Source organism: Psammomys obesus, unplaced genomic scaffold (assembly GCF_907164565.1).
Source record: "Psammomys obesus unplaced genomic scaffold, mPsaObe1.curated_primary_1811, whole genome shotgun sequence".
NCBI classification, from domain to species: domain Eukaryota; kingdom Metazoa; phylum Chordata; class Mammalia; order Rodentia; family Muridae; genus Psammomys; species Psammomys obesus.
In genome coordinates this window covers 3,033,575-3,053,784 of record NW_026591598.1, presented here as the reverse complement: position 1 = coordinate 3,053,784, position 20,210 = coordinate 3,033,575, and the positions used below count along the sequence as shown (strand labels likewise).

Below are 20,210 nucleotides of genomic sequence, written 5' to 3'. Positions count from 1 at the left end.
CATAATGTTTACAATCTTTATGACCATATATATAATTTACATCTTTGGGTTCCTATGATTGTGGGGCACAGAAAGTGCAGTGCTTTGAGAACTAGCTAACAGCCTCACGGCAGAGGAAGTTTAAGGGCCTGGAAAGCCCCCAGCTCTGAGGTACTGAAGACAAACTCCCACTGGGGCACACATATTTTGGGTAAACCTTCTTCATGAATACTTTCCTTTCCACATCCATTTCTTTTTCACTTTTTCTTTTTCTTTTTCCAAGACAGGGTTTTTCTGTGTAGCCCTGGCTGTTCTGGACTCACTTCGTAGACCAGGCTGGCCTCGAACTCACCAAGATCCACCTGCCTCTCGAGTGCTGGGATCACCACAGCCTGGCTTACTTTTTTTCTTTTCTTAATCATCCCAGCACTTATGATTTTGTCAGGGTAGAAAAAAGTAACTTATTGAGGGCCTGTGTAAGGTGTTTTAGTTTTTTAAGACAGGGTCTCACTCTAACTCAGGCTGGCCCAAACCATGCACTAGTTCTATGTACTATTTGCTTCAAACTCTCATTGATTCTCCTGCCTCTGGAGTTTTAAGTTAAGCTTGTGTTTTTTGTTGTTTGGTTGTTTTAAGAAAAAAGTCCTCTCACAATTGGGGGGGGGGGGAGTAAGCTCTTGGCTAAGTGGCCCTCCTGCACTGTCCCTGAGTAGCTAAGACCACAGGAGTGTGTCACAACAGCTGTGCTATGCAAATCTTGTGCTATGCAGCACCCCCAAGCTTGGGTCTGAGGAAGGAGGCAAATGAGTACAGGTGCTAGGCTGGAGCACATGCTCTGCTCTGCCACATCCCACATCCATGATGCTTGAGCACAGCTCTACAGCTGCTGCTCGGGCCTGAGGAAGCACATCCCCTCGGCTTGCGGTTTAAGGTACATACTGTTCTACCTGTAACTCTCAGCAAGGCTCTTTACCCATCCTGACATAGTTCCCTCATGTGAAAACTTATTTAAGAGATCTTTTCCAAGCAGCTTCTGTCATCTCTACTTCGGAGTTTCAAAACTTAACTTATAAGTAGTTCAATTTTGAAATTAAGCATTCTTCAAAGAATACTTCCTTCTGGGTAAGTTAATGAATTATTTCTTCAGTCAGCTTAGACTCGACCTAACGTACTGAGTACCTAGGAAACTTAGGTACTAAGTTAAACTAGGTACTCATGATATTAGAGGTTCTTTTACATTTGTTGTGTGCTAGGGGGTAGGAGCAAACATGAGCTAGTGTATATGTGACAGTCAAAAGACAACTTGCATGAGTCTGTTCTTCCCTTCCACCATGTAGATCCTGGGGACTGAACTCAGGCTTGGTGGTAAGCACTTTTACCAACTAAGCCATCTCACCCACCATGTCTACCCCTCTCTACCATACAGTCTCCTCACCCCCCTGCTTGAATGCACTGTGCAAGCCATGCCAGGCTCTGGACACTTCCCACCACCAGTGAGGTCTGGTGGTGTAAAACCCCAAATCCAAACACGCTCTCATCTGAGCCTAGCCCTCCTACTCCACAGCAGAAATGAGCCATGGAAATGACATCAAGGCAAAACCAGAAGCGCTGAACGGAAGGAAGGGTTAACTGCACACAGCATCAAAGGACATGAACCGATAGAACCACCCGTCTGACCACAGCACAAGAAAAACTGATTTTGGAGTAAATACATTTATTGATACCCATTTTACATATACTTCAATGAAATAATCTATAAATATAAAAGCATTTTTCCTTTGGATATCACCATGGTCCATGTAAATACTCAACAGTCAGTCATCTGCAGGAAGCACTTCAAGTCTCACTGCTAGGTTACAGACCTGAGTACATGTCACTCAACAGCGGCACTGATGCACTAAAGTGGTCCAGTGGCTTTGGAATGTGACTACTGGGCATGTGCAGTAAAGAAAATGTCTAAGTCTAAATCAAAGGGAAGGGTATCAGCCATGAACAAGAGAAACAATTATGAATTCATATCCCAGGCAAAGGAAAAGACCACAGCTGACACTTGGTGCCAGGAGACCACAGACAGCGTGTAAAGTAGCACACGCTGTACCATCGCACACTTGCTCCAACCCAAGCGGACAGTCCACCAGAACCTTTGGGTCATCTGTGGTCAAAAACAATTCTTAAAGAGCCTACACAGCATAAAAGGCATGGCATCAAGATTAAAGAAAAGTGAGCTAAGTACAGTGACATAATGAGTTTGTCCCCTCACTGTGAGGGACTGTGGGGAAGCCTTTCTGTCTTAAATTCCCTTTGTTACATTGTGCATGATCATGATCAAATGAGGAGAGCACATCCATCTGCTACCCAAACCACAGGTGTGGAAAATATCTTCGGTTTCAAAGTTTTTTTTCCTCAACACATCCAGGGAACTGATGCAGCCTGGCTCTCCCTGATGCCACACAGAAACTTCCTCTTTTCTTCAGGACAAACACAGAAACATCCTTTGCTGAGTCTTCTGAGTCAGCAAGCTAATGCACTTCCAAGGACTTAGAGGTACAGTGAGATCTGAGCTCTGAGAGGCAGTGTTAGAACGTAAGCAAAGCAAGGTCTTTAGACACTACTCAAGTGAAAGCCTAAGGGAAGCATATAAAACTCAGTTTTCCTACTGTTTTAGGCTGGAATTGACAGCAACATTCACTGGTAAAGATGGAAAACTGGTATCCTCTCCAGGTCCAAAATATTCCATCTATTTAAAGTAGGACTCAAAAGAGGAGAAAGACACACTGATCTCTGAGGTCTCTATAACTCTTTTGTGCTGTACTTTAAAGAGATAGTAGCTTCATCAGTTGAACACAGTCGGCTGAAGGGCTTTCAGCAACGAGAAGTTCCACCGCTGTCTCCAGACTCCCACAGGCAGCAGCTCGCGTGTCCTGTAGCACATGGCACCTGACCCTGGAGTGAGGAGTGAACCGGCATTGAGCCTCCACCGCTGAGATTCAGACTAGATGGCATTCCGAGGCGTGCCATTGTGTGCCAATGCTTTCAAGCTTGGGGCACTGGTCTGGTGACTGCAGCTTCTGTGAGAAGTCACACCCACCTCAAACACCTCATGGATAGCTTTTCGGAAACAGTGGAAGTTGTAGTCTATCAAACCTGAGAGAGAGAGAGAGAGAGAGAGAGAGAAAGAATCTGTCTACTTAATGTCAACTGTAAAGCTCCCCACTATCTGAAATTCTCCACACTGCAATCATGATAAAGCAAGAACCCAGCAGCTAACACTTTTCCTCTAGGACAGGAGTGGACAGGAGGGCTGGTAATCAAACAAATCAAATGGGGAAATGAACGTGTTAATAAAACCTGAAATCAGGGCAGTATTCTTTCTACTGCCAAACTGCCCTGTAGAGCAGCTAGTGAGGTCTGCAGGAAGGAGGCAGGCAGCACTGCTGTAAGCTCTGCAGTGCTCCCGCAGCCTGGCCCATCTTAGAGAGGGACACTTCCTCTCTATCTGTTTTAGGAACTGAACACCCACTTGAGACTTTGGGTGAACAGAAGTTCCTCTTGTGACAGAAAGAGCAGATTGTCATTGTCCCCCTTCACCTTTATATGTAGAACCCCAATTCTGAGTGAGCAGCTGATACTGAGCTTTAAAAAGTCTACTTCCCAGCCTCCCCTGGCCTGGATACATACAAGCACTTGGCTTGAAATTATAAAATGCCCAAACTGGATAGCAAGCTCTCCAATCCTAAGAACCATCTATACCCACTGGCATAGCAAGACCGCCCCTCCTGTACTTGTCCACATCAAATACCAAAAAGCACTGTGTGGCCTAATCATGTGACCGTTCAGTAATTTATAACAGAATTGATAAGTCTTTGAACACTTATTGACAGCATTAAGAGCTGATGTAATGTGTCAAAAGTAGCAACATCAGGTCCACACTTTCAAGCATATGCTAGCTGAGGCAGAAAGCCAAAACTCTCTCTCTCTCTCTCTCTCTCTCACACACACACACACACACACACACACACACACACACAATCTGCCAACTAACTACAAATTGGAAAGAAGTACACAGAAAGGAGAGCTAAATGCAGGCAGGGCAAAGTTGGCAATGAAAACTTCAGGGATGAGGCGGAACTTTGGGTATACTAGCTAGATTTCAGTAAGTTCTTGTATTTTTGTATATGTGTACACATACACACAGATAAATAAAAGTTACTAAATTATAAAATAAAAAACAAGTTACTGAAGAAAACTGAATGTCCACAAATAGGTACTTTGCTATAAAAATCCCTGTCTTAATTATCAATTAAATCTGTAAAAATGAGATGGTTACCATTTCACACCTACAGACTGAGAATCAAGCATTATCAAGGAGACAACAGGATGAGAACACTCACAGTGCTATGAGGGGTAAAACAGGGAAAGCCACTTGGGAGAGTCCTTTGTTAATGCATCTATTCTATACCCCATTCTTGCATACACACGCTAGATACAGGTGACACACATGCAAAGCAAATCTGTTCATGGGCATTGGCTTCAGCTTGGGGCTTGTTGCTGTTACTGTTTGTTCATTTTTTGAGGCAGTCTCTCACACAGCCCAGTCTGGCCTCAAATCCATTAAGTAGCCGAGGATGACCTTAAACTTCTGATTCTGCCTCCACGTCCCAAGTGCTGGGGTTATAGGTCTGTAACACCACACTCAGTTATGTGGTGCTGGGTTATGAACCCAGAGCCTCCTGCATGCCATACTGGCACTCTAACATAGAGCCACATCTCCAGCCCATTTTGTTTTGTTTGAGATGGCAACTTGTATCGGGTCAATTTAACACAAGGTAGGTCATCCGGAAAGGACTCTATCAAGAAAATGCACCACAGAACTGGCCTGTAGACAAGTATGTAGAGTACTTTCTTGATTGACGGTTAATATGGGGAAGGCCCAGCCTTGTGGGTGGTGCCAACCCTGGGATGGTAGGAAGTCCTAGGTTCTATAAGAAAGGGGGCTGACCAAGCCATAGAGAACAAGCCAGTAAGCAGCACCCTTCCATGGCCTCTGCATGAGCTCGTGCTGCCAGGATCATGCCCTGTTTGAGTTCCCACCCTCAGGGAGTTGCACTCAGTGACAGGTGGACTGTGGCACGAACTGCAAGCCGAAACCCTTTCCTCTCCAAGGGTTGGAAAGGGTCCTGGTATCTGGTCACAGCAACAGAAACCCTAAGACACCTAGACAGCTTCAAACATACAACATCCTCCTGCCTCTGCCTTTCAAGTGTTGGAACTAAAGATACAAGACATTATACACAGCTTATTCATAGGTATTTGTCACAAAATTAGTTATACCTTTGAAATAATCTGAATGTCCAGCAACAAAAACAAAGTTCAGTATACAACCCATATGCAGCAGTGGAAAAAAAATCTCAAAAATAACCCTGAACAAGGAGAAATGTGCATGTTGCAAAAACTAACTTCAATTCAGCATCACCTGCACATTATTTATGGATAGACATGAAGCCAAAGACTAAATTATGCATTGGAAAAATACATAGCACAAAAAAATATGTATACCAGGAGAAATATACACAAGACTGCAGCTGTATGTCATGTCAGCTCTTTTCTTAACTATGTGTCTATGTGGGCATGTGTACCTCAGTGCAGTGCCCACAGAGGCCAGGAGGCATTAGATCCTGGAGCGACAGTTACAGGTGGTTGTGAGTCACCCCACAGGGCTGCTATGATCATCTGGAAGTGATAATCATAGGAGTGATCTTAACCACTCATCTACCTCTCCAGACTTCACACTGGCTCTTATGGTCAAAAATAAACACACGTTTTATTTAATAGGAAAAAATATTATATATGAAATATTTCTTTTAAGGCTCAGGCGAAAGAATGGGATTTTTTTATCTGTGTCTGAACATGTGAGTGTGTGAATGTGAGCATGAGTGCAGGTGTATACTTGCCATAGTATATGTGTGACCAGGGACAGCTTTGAGTGTGTATTCTCTGCTGCCTCGACTTCTACCTGGAGACAAGACCTCTTGTTGACTGCTGCATATGGCGAAATACAGCACACAGCAGAGATCTTCAAATATAAATCACCCAGCGCAGCAGTGATAGTACAGTACTCTGCTGCAGGCTATTGTAGGAACACAGGTATGCAGGAATGTGGGCTCGGGCTGCAGCCATTACAGAGAGAAATGGAAAAACCCCACGAGGAATGTGTTTCAGGAATACATAGTAAGAGTTAATAAAAATTCAACGTGAGCAACGCAGAGGAATGAAAAGAGAACATGAAATCCCATCTATGGACCAATATACAAAGGCATTTTAAAAACACCAATTACCAAAACTGGTTGGTGGTGGCACATGCCTTTGATCCCAGCACTTGGAAGGCAGAGGCAGGCGGATTGCTATGAGTTCATGCCTGGTCCACAAAGTGAGTCCAGGACAGTCAAGACTATATACAGAGAAACCCTGTTCTGAAAAAACAAAACAAAAAAACACCAATTACCTAATGGCAAGACATCAAAGTTTGAATGTAAGAAAAAGGGTATAACTTGTGACAAAAGCAGGGAAGGAAAGAGTCAGAGGTGAAAAGATTAGAGAAGAATGGTTATCATTAAGAATGATGACTGTCCACAATGGCCAGAACACCAGGCAAATACTGAAGCAAAGATACCTCATCAATAATTTCTAAATATGGTACTAGAACATGCACTCCTGAGAGATTTGCAGGTATAAATTTTTCAGTCACAAACTAATTAACCCAAGCCTTAAACTACAGCTGGAGAGAGCTAGCTTCATGGGCAAAAGCACTTTTTTGTTTTTTGTTTTTTCGAGACAGGATTTCTCTGTATAGCCTTGGCTGTCCTGGAACTCACTCTGTAGACCAGGCTGGCCTCAACTGAAGAGATCCGCCTGCCTCTGCCTTCTGAGCACTAGGCTACCACTGCCTGCCCAGCTCAAAAGCATTCCCAGGTAAGCCTAACAACCAAAATTCAATCCCTGGAACCCATAGTAGGAGAGAACAAACTCCCAAGCCATGAACTGGAGGAGCTGACGTAAAGAGTAAAACAGCAAGCAGAAAGACTAGACTCTAAAGAACATGGAATTAAGAAAAAAAAAAAAAAAAAAACTAGCCAGAAGAAAATAGGAGACAAAAAAATATACAAGGTGATCTAGAGAAGAATGTTGTGATCAAGGAATGACTGACAGTCACATGATCCAGAAGACTGAAGAGCCTACAGAATGAGAAAGGCCCTTGCCAAGGCAATAGCTATAGACTGGCTCAGACCAAAAACAAACTAAACGCAAGAAGAGCCAACAAAAATATAAGGAGGAAAGGGGAAGATTTTTAAAAATGATTTAAAAGCACAAGATTAAAAGGAAAGAGAATGTCTAGGCTACATATAGACAGAAGACACAGATGTATTTAAGTTGGCTTATAAGACAGCCATTAGTATTATGGTACAGTGGTGTTTTCAAGAACCTAAGAAATCATAACAAAAAATGTAACGTAAGAACAGCATTTTAAGCTGAGTACAGTGACACATGCCTGTAATCCCAGTACTCAGGGGGGCAGAGGCAGGCAGATCTCTATGAGTTCAAGGCCAGCCTGATTTAAAAAGTGAATATAGGGACAGTCAAGGCTACACAGAGAAACCCTGCCTCAAAAACAAAACAACAACAACAAAAATCAAACAAACAAACAAACAAACAAACAAAAAACCCCAGCATGTTAGCTAGGTGTGGTAGCCCACAGCTTTAATCCCAGCATCCAGGAGGCAGACAGATTTCTGTAAGGTCTACACAGCAAGTACTACATGAAAGAGACCCTGTCTCAAAACCAAACCAAACCAACAACAAAAGAACAGCTCTTTAGGCTAGAGATACGGCTCAGCAATTAAAAGTTCTGGCTGCTTTTCTAGAGGGTCATGATTTGATTTCCAGCACCTACATGGTGGCTCATAATCGTCTATAACTCCAGTTCCAGGGCATCTGACATCTTCTTCTGGCTTTTGTGGGCATTGCAAATAAGTGGCACACAGACATACATGCAAGAAAAAAAAATCTATACACATAAAATAATATTAAGAGAAAGAAAGAAAGAGAAAGGAGGGAGGGAGGGAGGAAGGGAGGGAGGGAGGGAGGGAGGAAGGAAGGAAGGAAGGAAGGAAGGAAGGAAGGAAGGAAGGAAGGAAGGAAGGAAGGAATTAAAGAGTGTTTGTTGCTCTTGCAGAGGACCCAGGTTTGGTTCCCAGCACCCAATGGTGGCTCAAAACCAACTATAGTTCCAGTGCTCCAGAGAATCCAATACCTTCTTCTGGTCTCCTCAGGCTCCTGTACCCATGTGGTATACACACATACACTCAGACACACATATAAAATAGTAAGTAAGTCTCCTTTTTTTTGTTTGTTTTTGTTTTCCAAAACAGGGTTTCTCTGTGTAGTCCCAGCTGTCCTGGAACTCTGTAGACCAGGCTAGCCTCAAAGTCACAGAAGTGCCTCTACTTTTCAAATGCTGGGATTAAAGGCAAAGGCATGTGTCATCATTGCACATTTTTTTGTTTGTTTGTTTGTTTGTTTAAATGATGAGTCACAATGCTCTATAACTACAATTCCAGGGGATCCAATGCCTTCTTCTGGCCTCCCCTGGCACTGCATGCATATGGTACACAGACATACATTTAGGCCCACACATGCACAGATACACGCACATACAGACACACAGAGTAAAAAAAATAAAAAAAAAGGAATGAAATTTAAACCATGAATAATAAATACAAGCAGCTTTAAAAAAAATCTTCATTACCTTTTCGTTCAAAGCTCTCTTCCCTAAGAATGCAAACCAGTGCCAAAAATTTAGTGACTTCCTTTAAATAAAGGACAGTTGTATTATTCAGCTTGATAATGGCCATCGATTCTTTGTCATAAGCACTTCCACTTCCATCTTCTTTTAATCTATTTAAAAGAAAGCACCATTTGTTACAAGTTTCCCAACTAGGCATTTTTTTACAGGAGCAAACCTTCCCACCTGATCACCACATGTCTTTTGAGAACAATACTACCTGAAGAACACTGGGACAGTCATCACTTAGAGGTAAGATTCACAAACACAATCCAGAGCTTCAATAGCAATGCTCTGCATGTCCCTCCATCACTACTGTAATAAAGCGTTTGGAGACAAAGGTGACAATGATGTAGCTCTAAACCACTGACATTCCCAATGCCATGTTGGCCAGGCCACTGGCAGCCCTGACTGTGCTCTGAAGCTCAGCTGAGGGCCTTCTCTCCCCACTTCTCTCAAGCTACATGAACACCTGGAAGCTGCCACCAACTCAGTGAACCACTGCAGGATATGTTACACATGCCAAACCAATAATACCTTTTCGCAGACATCTTTTATTGTTTCCTTACTAAAAATAAATCAATAAATAAAATCAAGAAAATTTGTAGTCTACAGATCAGTCTCAGGCAGAGAGAGGTAGGAATTATGTTAAAAAACAACAACTTAAGCAAACAAACAAACTTTTAAACAGAGTTTGAGGGCTGGCAAGGTAGCTTGTCAGGTAAGGGAGTATGTGGCCAAGTATGACAACTGGAGTTTAATCCACAAGTGGAAACACACCAAAGACCTGCAAGTTGTTCTCTGACCTCCACATGTGGTACACAACATGCATGCACCTGCATGGAACTCAAGAGCTGCCAAAACTGCCTCTTCGGTAGAGGTGTTTGGGGGCTGAGAAGATGGCCCATTGGCTCACAGCACTTACTGTTCTTGTAGAGGACCCAGGTTTTGTTCCCAGTGCACATTTATCAGACAGCTCAGAACCCTGTCATCCACTTTCAGCAATGTGCTAAGCTTGCTGGCCACCAAGGGCTTCTTATACATGATGCACATAAAGTCACATAGGCGCATAGACACATACTCATAATAAACAGTATAAAGCTTAAAAGAAGTATTAGCCTTCCAAAGGAGGGTGAAAGGCACCAGCACTCAAGAGTCTGAGAGAAGAGAACTGAGAATTCAGGGAGAAAGAACAATTCCAAAACACTGTTTTAAGAAAAAGTGAAGGAAGCATACTAAAAAGTAAATGCTACCATCAAGAATCTGGCAAGAAACAATGTTTCCCTGTTTTCTCTTGTCTTTTCATGAAGGAGAGCTTATTTTTTTAAACTGCTCTAAATCTTACAGCTCAGCTTTTCATACATTGTTCTTCACAATGCAGAGAAAAATTGTTACTATTCCCTATTTAACTATTTTAACTTGGGCAGGGAGGGGCATAGGGTGGTTAGGGAAAGCAAAACATAGTTATCTACATACAAGTAAGAAAACTATGCCCATAAAGTTGTAAAACTCTAACTTATAAAAAGTAAAAAGATGTCTGGCAAGGTCTGGGCTCAAACTTAGGGTTTTAATTCAATCCCAAGCAGTTTCCAATGTCACAGCAGTAAGGAAGAGTGAGCAATATGCTTTACAAGCATAAAAAAAAACCTGCTTCCTCCTGATGGAAAAGGAAATGCAAGTACAGAGCACTGTCAGCTGATAGCCAGAGGTCAAGGAGAGCCTATTCCGTGCCACTTGGGAAGTGAGAGCAGGCACCAGCTGACAAGCAACACAGACATACATGGACGTCAGTGACTGGACCCACAGCCAGTAGCTGGCAGTTTCAAGTGTTGAGTCACATGACATCAAGTCAGACCCTAACATGAGAACACTATGTCACACAAGCTTGTGAACTGAGTTCAATCCCCAGAACCCACATAAAGATGAAAGAAGACAAGTAAAAGAGTTGTCCTTTGATTTCCATATGCATGCCATGGTGCGCACCACCCTAAACACACACACCAAACACACATGCACACACGTGTACACGCACGTGCACACACACACACACGCAATCTTTTTAATTAAAAAAAATTAAAGGCACATTCTTGGCCAGGGACACAGCTCTGTAAGCACTTACTTGCTTGGCAAATGCAAGGCTTATATAAGGGGCAGAAAGAATAAGAGAAACATCTAGATAGCTATTTATGCCTAGAGATAACAGATTTTGATGGTTAATAAAGCTAAGAATAAAATATACTAATGACCTTAAAAAGTAGATTCAAAACTTAAAGGCTTTTTGTTTGTTTATTTTTGTTTTGGGTCAAAACTCTCTATGAAAGATTTTTAAGGAACTTGAATTGGGGATGCAGCTGGCTTCTATCCCCAGCACCACATAAAACCAGGTGTGATAACAGACACCTGTAATCCTAGCCCTTGGTAGGTGGAGACAGGAAGATTAGTCTCAGCACTCAAGAGGGAAAAGTATGAGGAGCTCTATTAGTTCAAGGCCAGCATGATGTACATAGCAAGTTCTAGGCCAGTCAAGACTACATAAAGAAACCAAATCAAAACAAAAACCAAAAGTCCCCCATTCCATGAAACCTGAGTTTAACTCAGGCAGCGGCATTTATTCAGACCAATTTTAGTGTGCTTTATTTATTGTTGTTTGGTTAGATGGGACTGGCCTTCAACTTCTGATCCTCCCATGCACTGAAATTCTACAGATAAGCAACCTCACTTGGCTGTTCTGACCATCTTGGGGACACTTTGAGACAGTGTCTCATTCTGTAGCCCTGGCTAGCCTGGAATTCACTATGTAGACTAGGATGGCCTCAAGCTCAGAGATCTGCCTGCCTCTGTCTCCACACCTGGTCCCCAGATCATTTTTAAAAAATTAATTTTTGTTGGCTTTGTTTGTTTGTTTGTTTGTTTGTTTAAACCTTGCCAAGACCCAGGAGAGAAAAGATAGTACAAACTCCCCCCAGTACAGAGACTTCCCAATTGTTCTCTGCAATCCTCACTGAAGGTCCAGCTTACAAAGACATCATGTTCTAAGGTGACACACATGTTCTAAACAATCTCACCCAGGCTGGGGAGATGGCTCAGGGGGTGAGGGTGCTTGCCACCAACCCTGACAACCTGAGTCATCACCCAGACCCACATAAGTGGAAAGAACCAACTCCCAAAAGCTGTCTCTCTGACCGCAACACAGGTGACATGACATGCACACCTATACACTTATACTCACATACACAGTAAGTAAATAAATGTATTTTTTTTTAAAAAAAAAAAAAATCTCATTTTATTCAGTATAAGCCAGAGGTAGGAATTAGGTGGGTTTTCCACCTATCTGGGATCTTGCAGAAATGTGTAAGCACTTACCCATATATACAAGACACATCAATTACAACATCAATCATGTCACAGCAAAGTTCGTAAGACTGCATATCCACAGGGGAGCTGTCTGTTGCAATGTAGATTTTGCTGACAACATCAAAGAGAAAAGCTTTTTCAATACCTGAATTCTTGGAAAAACAAAATTGGGTAAGTGTTCAGTTTCTCTTAAGAATCACAATATACAATTTTTCAAAGACCTTAAATTACTGAAAAAAACCACCTTAATTTTAAAAGTAATTTTTCCATTCTTAAAAAAATGGTTCTGGGATACTGAATGAAAGGTTCAATAAATGAATTTCTACCACTGAATTTCACCCCAACCCTTCATATCTTTTAAATATACTTAAATATCAAAAATAAATAATGCTTGGTTGGGAGGCTTTAGTAAAACAGCCTTACTCCTTACTGGGTAGGAGTCTCAGGCTGCCCTGACCTCTCAGGCCCCATCTCTGCCTCTTGTGTGATGGGATTATAGTGTACAACACCACACCCAGCAAGAACAGATTACTATTGCGTGTGTGAAGTGCTAAGAGCTGATTCTACGGCATTTCACATGCTATGCGGTACTCTACCACAGAGCTACATCCCAACCTTCAGGAAGATGCGTAAGGAAGTATGGGGAACTTTACCTAAAACAAACACACACAATCAGAATATAACAACTCAAACTATATGTTAGTATTTATCTTACATGTTGAGTCACTGATCTTCAAGTCTCTTTTTTTGAAGAAGTAAATGCAAACACTTTAACAACAGCAGAATTGGAAATTAAATTAAAGGAAATAATCTACTTACTGATATAAAGATATTTAATAAATTTTCCAAAGTTGGCAGTTGTGGAATGAGTTTCTGTACCACCTTACTGAAGGCTTCAAATATTGAGTGGTCATAGATGCTAGTCAAATAAAAGCTGAAAAATACAATACAGGATGGTTATTTCATAAAATAAGACCAGTAACTACTGTCATAATGTCTTAAGTTTCAAGTTACTTAACATCCAAATGTACCCTGTCTGCTACCTACATCATTTCTGACAGACCATTCCCCAACAGGGTTGTGCTTTTGCTACATTACACAGAAGGCAACTGAGGAAACACCCAGAAAGGCTCTTCAAAAGAGAAACATGAAGGGTGACATTAGCCTTTGCAAACCACCCTTTAAAACTTACTTCCCAAGCACAAAACTGAATCAAAATTCTAGGTAATGACATGGTCATTTCATTTCATTCATTCATTCATTTTTTTAGACAGGGTACCACAGAGCCCAGGCTGGCCTCTAACTCATCATATAGTTGAGAATGACCCTAAATTTCTAATCCTCAAGTTTCCACCTCCCTGAGTAAAGCTGGAATTACAGATTTTTGTCACCATACTCAGCAGAATAATATATTATTTATTAAATAATACAATTCACATTTCTAAAATGTCACCTCACAAGGTTCTTTCCTGACAGCCATGGTGGTGTAAGCCTATAATCCCAGCACCTGGGAGGAGGCAGGTGGATCTCTGTGAGCTTGAGGCCAGCCTGATCTGTATAGCAGAGTTCCAGGGTTATATAGTAACACCATATTATTTCTTCTCCCACCTCTCGAGAAAGTTCTTTCCTGACTAGCCTACATAAGTAGTAAACTTATACTTGCTATCCTTATGCCATGCTTTGCTCTCCACAGCACTGCTAAGTACTTAAAATTCCACCACACATTTCCTATGAGCATGTCCTTCTCAATCTAAGTTCATAAGGATTTGCTGAGTAAAAAAACTAGTCTGCAGCCACAACACCCTAAAACCATAACCACCTCTGGTGCTTAGGATTAGGTAATTAGCCTAAGGAGGATGGAGACATATAAAAGAGTTAGACTCTAAATGGATTATAGCAAGAAATCAAATGTAGATTTAACTAAATACAAATTTGAGAGAGGGGCCCTTAAACACTGAACAAGTCCACCTGCTTTTTCTACTGAGGACATTTTTCATCATTTAATTGTATCCACGATGTATGTATGTATGTACGTATGTATGTATGTATATGGCTGTGTGTTTGTGTGTGCGCGCTCTCTCTGTTTTCCAAGACAGGGTTTCTTTGTGTAACAACAGCCCTGGCTGTCCTGGAACTCCCTTTGTAGACCAGGCTGGCCTTGAACTCAGAGATCCGCCTGCCTCTGCTTCCCCAAGTGCTAGAATTACAGGCATGCACCACTAATCCATGATGTATTTTATGTACATATTACCACACCAGAAATTAGAATGTTTATACTTTACAGACAATTTAAAGAAAATTTCAAGAAAGTGAATTAAGAACCTAATCAAGAAGGAGTTCTACTCTAGATGTAAGGGTACCATAGCAGGTAAGGCCACGTGACTCCTGACACTAGCAAGGAAGAGAGATTTCAGTGTTTCCTTTAGGCAAAAACTTCAGCAAGGTTAGGGTCCTCAGAACCTGTGTGAACTGGAGATAGACAGGTAGAACCCACAAGGCTCAGAGCATGTTCATAAGCTGAGTTACTACAAATGGAAAAGCAAATTGTACCTCATCCATCAAACTGCTGGTACTAAAGAAGTTTGGGATGTGCTGGGGGTAGCACAAGGGTAGAATGCTTGCAGATACTATACAAAGTCCTGGGTTCAATCCTCAATGCACATAAATAGTAAACGCTTGACGGAAAATTATATGGAGGTTAACAGGCTAGGTTTACAGTCCTTCTGAGTACAAGGGAAACCATAAAACATCCTGGAGTGCTCAACAACTGACAGTAGAGAGAATTAGAATGTTTCCTCAACAGTACATGGGAGCAGGTTGAAAATTTATGGAAAAAAAAATTAACAGATCCTTAAGATTGATGGATTTATGGATGGTACTTTCACCCTTATAAACATTTATTCTGTTTTTTCATGACAGGATCTAAGTAGCCTTGGGTGGCTGACTTAAACTTTGCAATGATCCTCCTGCCTCTGCCTCCCAAGTGCTGGGATTACAAAGGTACAACACCATACACAACTCTGATAAAGACTCAACTTTCTCAACTTTATTAAGCATGAATTACCTGTATTTTAAAATATTAATCCTAGGTCAATGAGATTGTACCTATGTTTTCTAGAAACTACTTGAAAGACTCTACAGCCGAAGGCCCTGAGAACCTTGGGGCTAGGACAACCCACTTGAGTATAGAAGGAAGTTTTTGTAACAGGCCAGGGGTAAGGAAATTACACTTGTATCTCTTCTCTGCTTCCCCTTTAAGCTGTTTTTATGATTAAGTGGACATGCTCTTATGGACTTGTAAATACTCATTTCTTCCTATTATCACAAGATATACAATAACATTCCTCAGACACTTTTAGAACACAAATACATAAAACACATAATTATTAATCCAAATTAGTATGTGTTCTTTAAGTTCTTGACACTTAACTGTAAACCAGCAGTCCTTCCAACTCGACAACAACACTATATAAATACAGAAGACAGATCTACCTAACTTCAGAGCTTTTTTTAAAACTTTTTTAAAAGCTAAGAAACACTAGAGTCAGTCCAGACTTGAACATGTTCACCTTTAAAAGCCTCTTCCTATGTGAGACTCTGAAAAGACTAACACTCAACTTTCACAAAAAAAAAAGTGACAGATTTATTACACAAAGCCAATGGGGGTTAAAAAGTGAAGAAACCAAGAGGGGAGAAGTCCGAAAGCAGACTCATTGCCATGAGGAAACAGCCTGACTCCAGTCCCTTGAGATGAATTTGCAAAAGCGCCAATGGAAACACTTCACATGACTTCACTCATCAGGTAAATGAAAAAAGGGGAAAAGTAACTTCTCAGTAACACAAAGCTTACAAAACAGCTTAGAATTCAACAAAGAAGAGATTAAAATTATTACAGGATTGGGACAGAGCACACCAATCACAGAAGTCTGGTTTTGCAGTGACAGAGATGGGAATACATTTATAGGCTCTCATATCAAACAGCGTGTTGTTACCTAAGATGGAGCTTTTCCAGCCCAGCATCTGCAAGGTCATCATTGGCCCTTTGATGAATGTCCCTCTGTGTTTCTATTTTGTGATCATCAGACAGACCATCAACTTTGTGAATAAAAACCTCAAAATTCATGTCTGGGTTAACTTTGTAGGCTTTAGAAACAGTAATGTGAAGTCGTGTTAAAGCCTCCATGTAGTCATCCTGAAAGTCAGAACAAAATGTTTTTAACAAAAAAAACTTATAAAACATAAGTAACAAGAAAGCCTCAAACCACCTCTTTCCCCAACCACAGAAAGCAGTTATCCTAATTACTCATAAATATTCAGATGTGCTGACATATAACTAGTAAATAGCTCTTCACTTTATCAGAAAATCAAATACCAAGTCAATGCCTGAATTTCAAATGTTACTATGAAGAAAAGAAAGTCCAGATGCACACTTCTTTCCACTGGAACGGTTAAAGTAACCCCAGCTGGGCCACTGATGAGGCGTGTGGCTCCACCCATGTTGCTTACATCCTGACCTCAAGTCAAGCGCTGTAAACAGGAGTAACTGCCCACACCACACTGTGCAGTGGCTCAGATCCTGTGTGAGAAAGCGCACACTACTGTGAGCCGGCACCACTCACAAAGCTTTCCTAATGCTCTGACTTACAAAGGACAGGCTGAAAGGTAGGGATACAGTCCCACCTGACTGTCTGCCACACAGTGAGCCCTAGTATATCTTACTAGATTAAATTCAACCTAAGCAAATCAGGAAAAGTGTAAGCATTCATTTCTCATGTTTTTCCTGATATTGTGGCCACTGACAGGACGCTTCAATGGTTGGGGTCACCACTGCAATAGATAATAAAGTACAGCAGTATCTGTTATTGACCAGTGAGAGTAGGAAGCCAATGGTCACTGCTCATTAACTGGGACTGGATGTGAATAACGTCTCCCGAGCACCTGAGTCTGGACTGTACAACGACAGGTGCCTCTGCAGCTGCCCGTCTTAGATGGTCAGGGGAGCATTTGGAAAGAGAGAAGCTTCAAGCATATGACAAAGGAGACAAACAACTTTCCTGTTTCTAGATCTTTCCAACACCAGAGAAGAGTATACATCATCATGGCTAACTACCTGGGCATCAATGACATATATCAATGCTCCTGTCCCCCTGAAGATCATTTCATAGTCAAAAGTTGGATCAAAGAAGTCCATCTGCCCAGGAAAATCCCAAATCTGGAAGTTCACAAAGGAGCTATTGGAAATGTCGTCTTTATAAATCTTGTTGGTACTTTCCAAAAAGAGAGTCTCATTGGGTGACATCTTATGGAACACCACCTGTTAAGAAAAGCAGAGACAACTTCAGGACTGTTTCACTATAGAATTGATATCTAAAATTAAACCCATGGCACTAACATTAAATGTTTTACCTTGCTACAAAATAAATAAATAAGGTAATAACCGGATGGTAAATCACTGGAACTATTCTTCTATTTCTCACAAAAGATATCAAGTTAACTTCCACTGGATCCATTTTGAAGAGTTTTTCTTTACTACTTTGACTGCATTACTTCTACTGCCACCATTTCTCTCGCCCAGGCTGTTTCCATGTGTTTTTTTTTTTTTTTTTTTATTCTCAGTGTCTGTAATTTTTTTATTTGCTTTTTTTTTTTTGGGGGGGGGTGATAAAGGGTATTAGCTATGTAGCCCAGACTAACCTCCACATTCAATTTTCTTATCTCTACCTCCTCCAGTGCCACCTTGCCAGGCTCTATTGTGTTTTCTCAAAGATTGAAAACTTGTCAAAACTTGCTTTAAGATCATGAAACTATTCTAGGTAAAGTTTAAGACTTTGTTTTCATTCAAAAATAACACAAATGCCTGCCTTAGCCTCTAGGGAACAATATTGAAAATAAAATAGATTGGATCCTGAGTAAGTAAAACTGTCCCGAGTGGGAAGCAGGAAAAAGCCTGTGGGAAGAGGGAGGTGGCAGCTCCAGGTGAAAAGAAATGGTGAAGACAATGGTAAAGAATTGCTAATCATCACAGCAGGGAGCCAGAGATCAGTGTGGTCGGAGCATCTGTGCATAAAGCCCTGGCGTGAACCTCCAACCAAGTAAAACCAACATGGTGACTCACACATGTAAGCTCTGCACTGAGGTAGACTTAGAAGTTCAAAGCCAAGTCTTGGATACATACTGAGTTCAAGGTAGGGATACCTGACAAAAACAAAAACCACAGCCGGGCTGGAGATGTAGTTTTAAAGCTTGCCTGATACAACCCTAACAAACAGCAAACTTGCCTTTCAGCGTTAACCTGGAAGAGAAAAAAGGTCCTCACAGGTTTTGCAATGGGAGTTCTTACCTAGCAACACAAGGCTCTGAGTTCAAGCGCAAGCACTTCCCACCCCCTCCCCCCAGAGAGCCTAACTTTTGACACAGACTTGAGACAACAAATAACAGTCTAGCAAATGCAGAGGAGGGGGGCGTTACTTTTTAAAAACACCGCATCTACAAAATACCAGAGAGATTTCTTTTTGGATGGACCTTTGCATCAGAGTGGAAACAGAAAAAAGTCCAGGCATCTCTGACACCAGTTTTATTAGAATGTTCTGTCTGTAATGGGAACGGCTGACGAACGATGTCAACCCTGCCTGTATTTCCCTGTTCACTAAAAATAAAAGGCCTCAGGCATTCTATTCGTTCTTGACAGACACAAGGTGAAAAAAAAAAAAAAATGCACTGATGTCAACCTGAAAAACACTTTGTCTCCAAAGGGTTTTGTGACCAGTTACAGGAAACTGTCACCTGTAACTGCAATTACAGGACAAGTACTAAATAAAGTAGGTGCAGTGTTGGGAACCACCCCCCGCCCGCCCCCCACCCAAAAAAGAGATGTTACAGAAGTCTCCAACAGACTGATAACAAAAGGTCTTTGCCACAGCCCTTTCTGGAACTGCTACGTCCCGGAGCTTGGGAGGGATCCCTTGAAAACTCCGGTCACCTAAGTGAGACGCGGCAGGAGAGGACGCTCACCGAGTTCTCCACGTGAGAACCGGAGAGGACGGGTTGGTTTCGTCAGTGCCACCAGGGCTGCGACCAGGAGGGCGGAGATCTAGGGCGGTGCCCCGAACCTGCCTCCTCCCTCCAGCCAGCGTCGCCTCCTCGGCCCGCTCGGCCCTCGGCCGACGGAGTCGAACGCGGAGGCCCAGGTCGGGGACTCCAGGGGGACCGCGCCCAGGCTCCGCGCTCGCAGGCGTGGACGGCGCGCTGGGACGCAGCGCCAGGCCGCCACCCTCTCGGGCCTCCCGGGCGGCCGCCACCGGAGCGAGACCGAGGGCTGGAGGCCCGGCGCGGGACGCTCACCTTCTGGATGGAGGACTTGCCGCTGCGCCGCAGCCCCATGAGCAGGATCCTTGGCTTGGAGCTGTCAGCGCCGCCCGGGCCGCACCCGCCGCCGGCCCCCGCGCCGCCGCCGCCACCCGCCGCCGCCTCCTCTTCCTCCTCCTCCACACCGTAGCCGAAGTCCTTGGGGAACGAGTCGGCTGCGCCGTAACTGCCGGCCAGGGGCGTCTCCTCCGCCCCGTACTGCAGGGACATGGTGCTGGACCGCCGCCGCCCGCGCCCTGACAGGCCAGGCCAGGCCAGGCCGCCGCCTTCCCAGGCCGCCGCTGTTGCCACCGCCCCCGGCAGCAGCCGCCGCTGGTCCGCCCCTAAGCCCGGCTCAGATTGGGCTGCCGCCGACTCCCGGCTCCTTACTGGCTGGCCGGGATGCCACTCCAGAGCAGCAGGATAGGTGGTGTGCATCACGTGCCCGGAATCACCTGACTAGCAGGGGCTGAGGGGGGGGAGGAGTCACGAGGAGATCGGCCCGGCCGCGCCTCTCGTCGGGCTCTGGGCCTTCGCCTTGGGCGCAACCCGCACGCACCTCGGCCTGCCCTGTGCGCGCCGGGCTGCTCCCCGCTCCCCGCCTCCCTCCAGGCTCCAAGAGTACCGCAGGGAAGATGCTTCTGGGCGTCTGGGTAAGAATTCATTGTCCCACCCCCACCCTCCCACCCCCTCC

The 20,210-nt window shown here is 43.2% G+C and overlaps 1 protein-coding gene across 2 annotated transcripts; it reads right to left on the bottom strand.

Moving 5' to 3' along the window:
* Positions 1 to 1,673: 1,673 nt before the first annotated feature.
* Rragc (Ras related GTP binding C) lies at positions 1,674 to 19,825 on the bottom strand. Of its 2 annotated transcripts, none has more exons than XM_055611365.1 (7): positions 19,514 to 19,825; positions 17,283 to 17,486; positions 16,165 to 16,364; positions 12,992 to 13,106; positions 12,182 to 12,324; positions 8,783 to 8,931; positions 1,674 to 3,123 (listed from the first exon to the last, which is right to left on the bottom strand). In XM_055611365.1, the coding sequence occupies exons 1-7, from the start codon at positions 19,745 to 19,747 to the stop codon at positions 2,972 to 2,974; spliced, it is 1,197 nt and encodes a 398-aa protein (XP_055467340.1). In that variant the 5' UTR covers positions 19,748 to 19,825; the 3' UTR covers positions 1,674 to 2,971. The 2 variants fall into 2 exon arrangements, with proteins under 2 accessions (XP_055467340.1, XP_055467341.1); XM_055611366.1 differs by having other exon boundaries at positions 1,674 to 3,114.
* Between the last annotated feature and the right edge of the window lie 385 nt (positions 19,826 to 20,210).

What these genes read in the sequence shown, in the direction of transcription:
- Rragc (XM_055611365.1), bottom strand. Translation starts at nt 19,747, where the DNA reads ATGTCCCTGCAGTACGGGGCGGAGGAGACGCCCCTGGCCGGCAGTTAC. An exon ending in TATATGTCATTGATGCCCAG is followed by an intron (nt 16,365 to 17,282) that starts GTAGTTAGCCAT and finishes TCTGACTTTCAG; the next exon opens with GATGACTACATGGAGGCTTT. An exon ending in TATTAAATATCTTTATATCA is followed by an intron (nt 12,325 to 12,991) that starts GTAAGTAGATTA and finishes TGTTTTTCCAAG; the next exon opens with AATTCAGGTATTGAAAAAGC.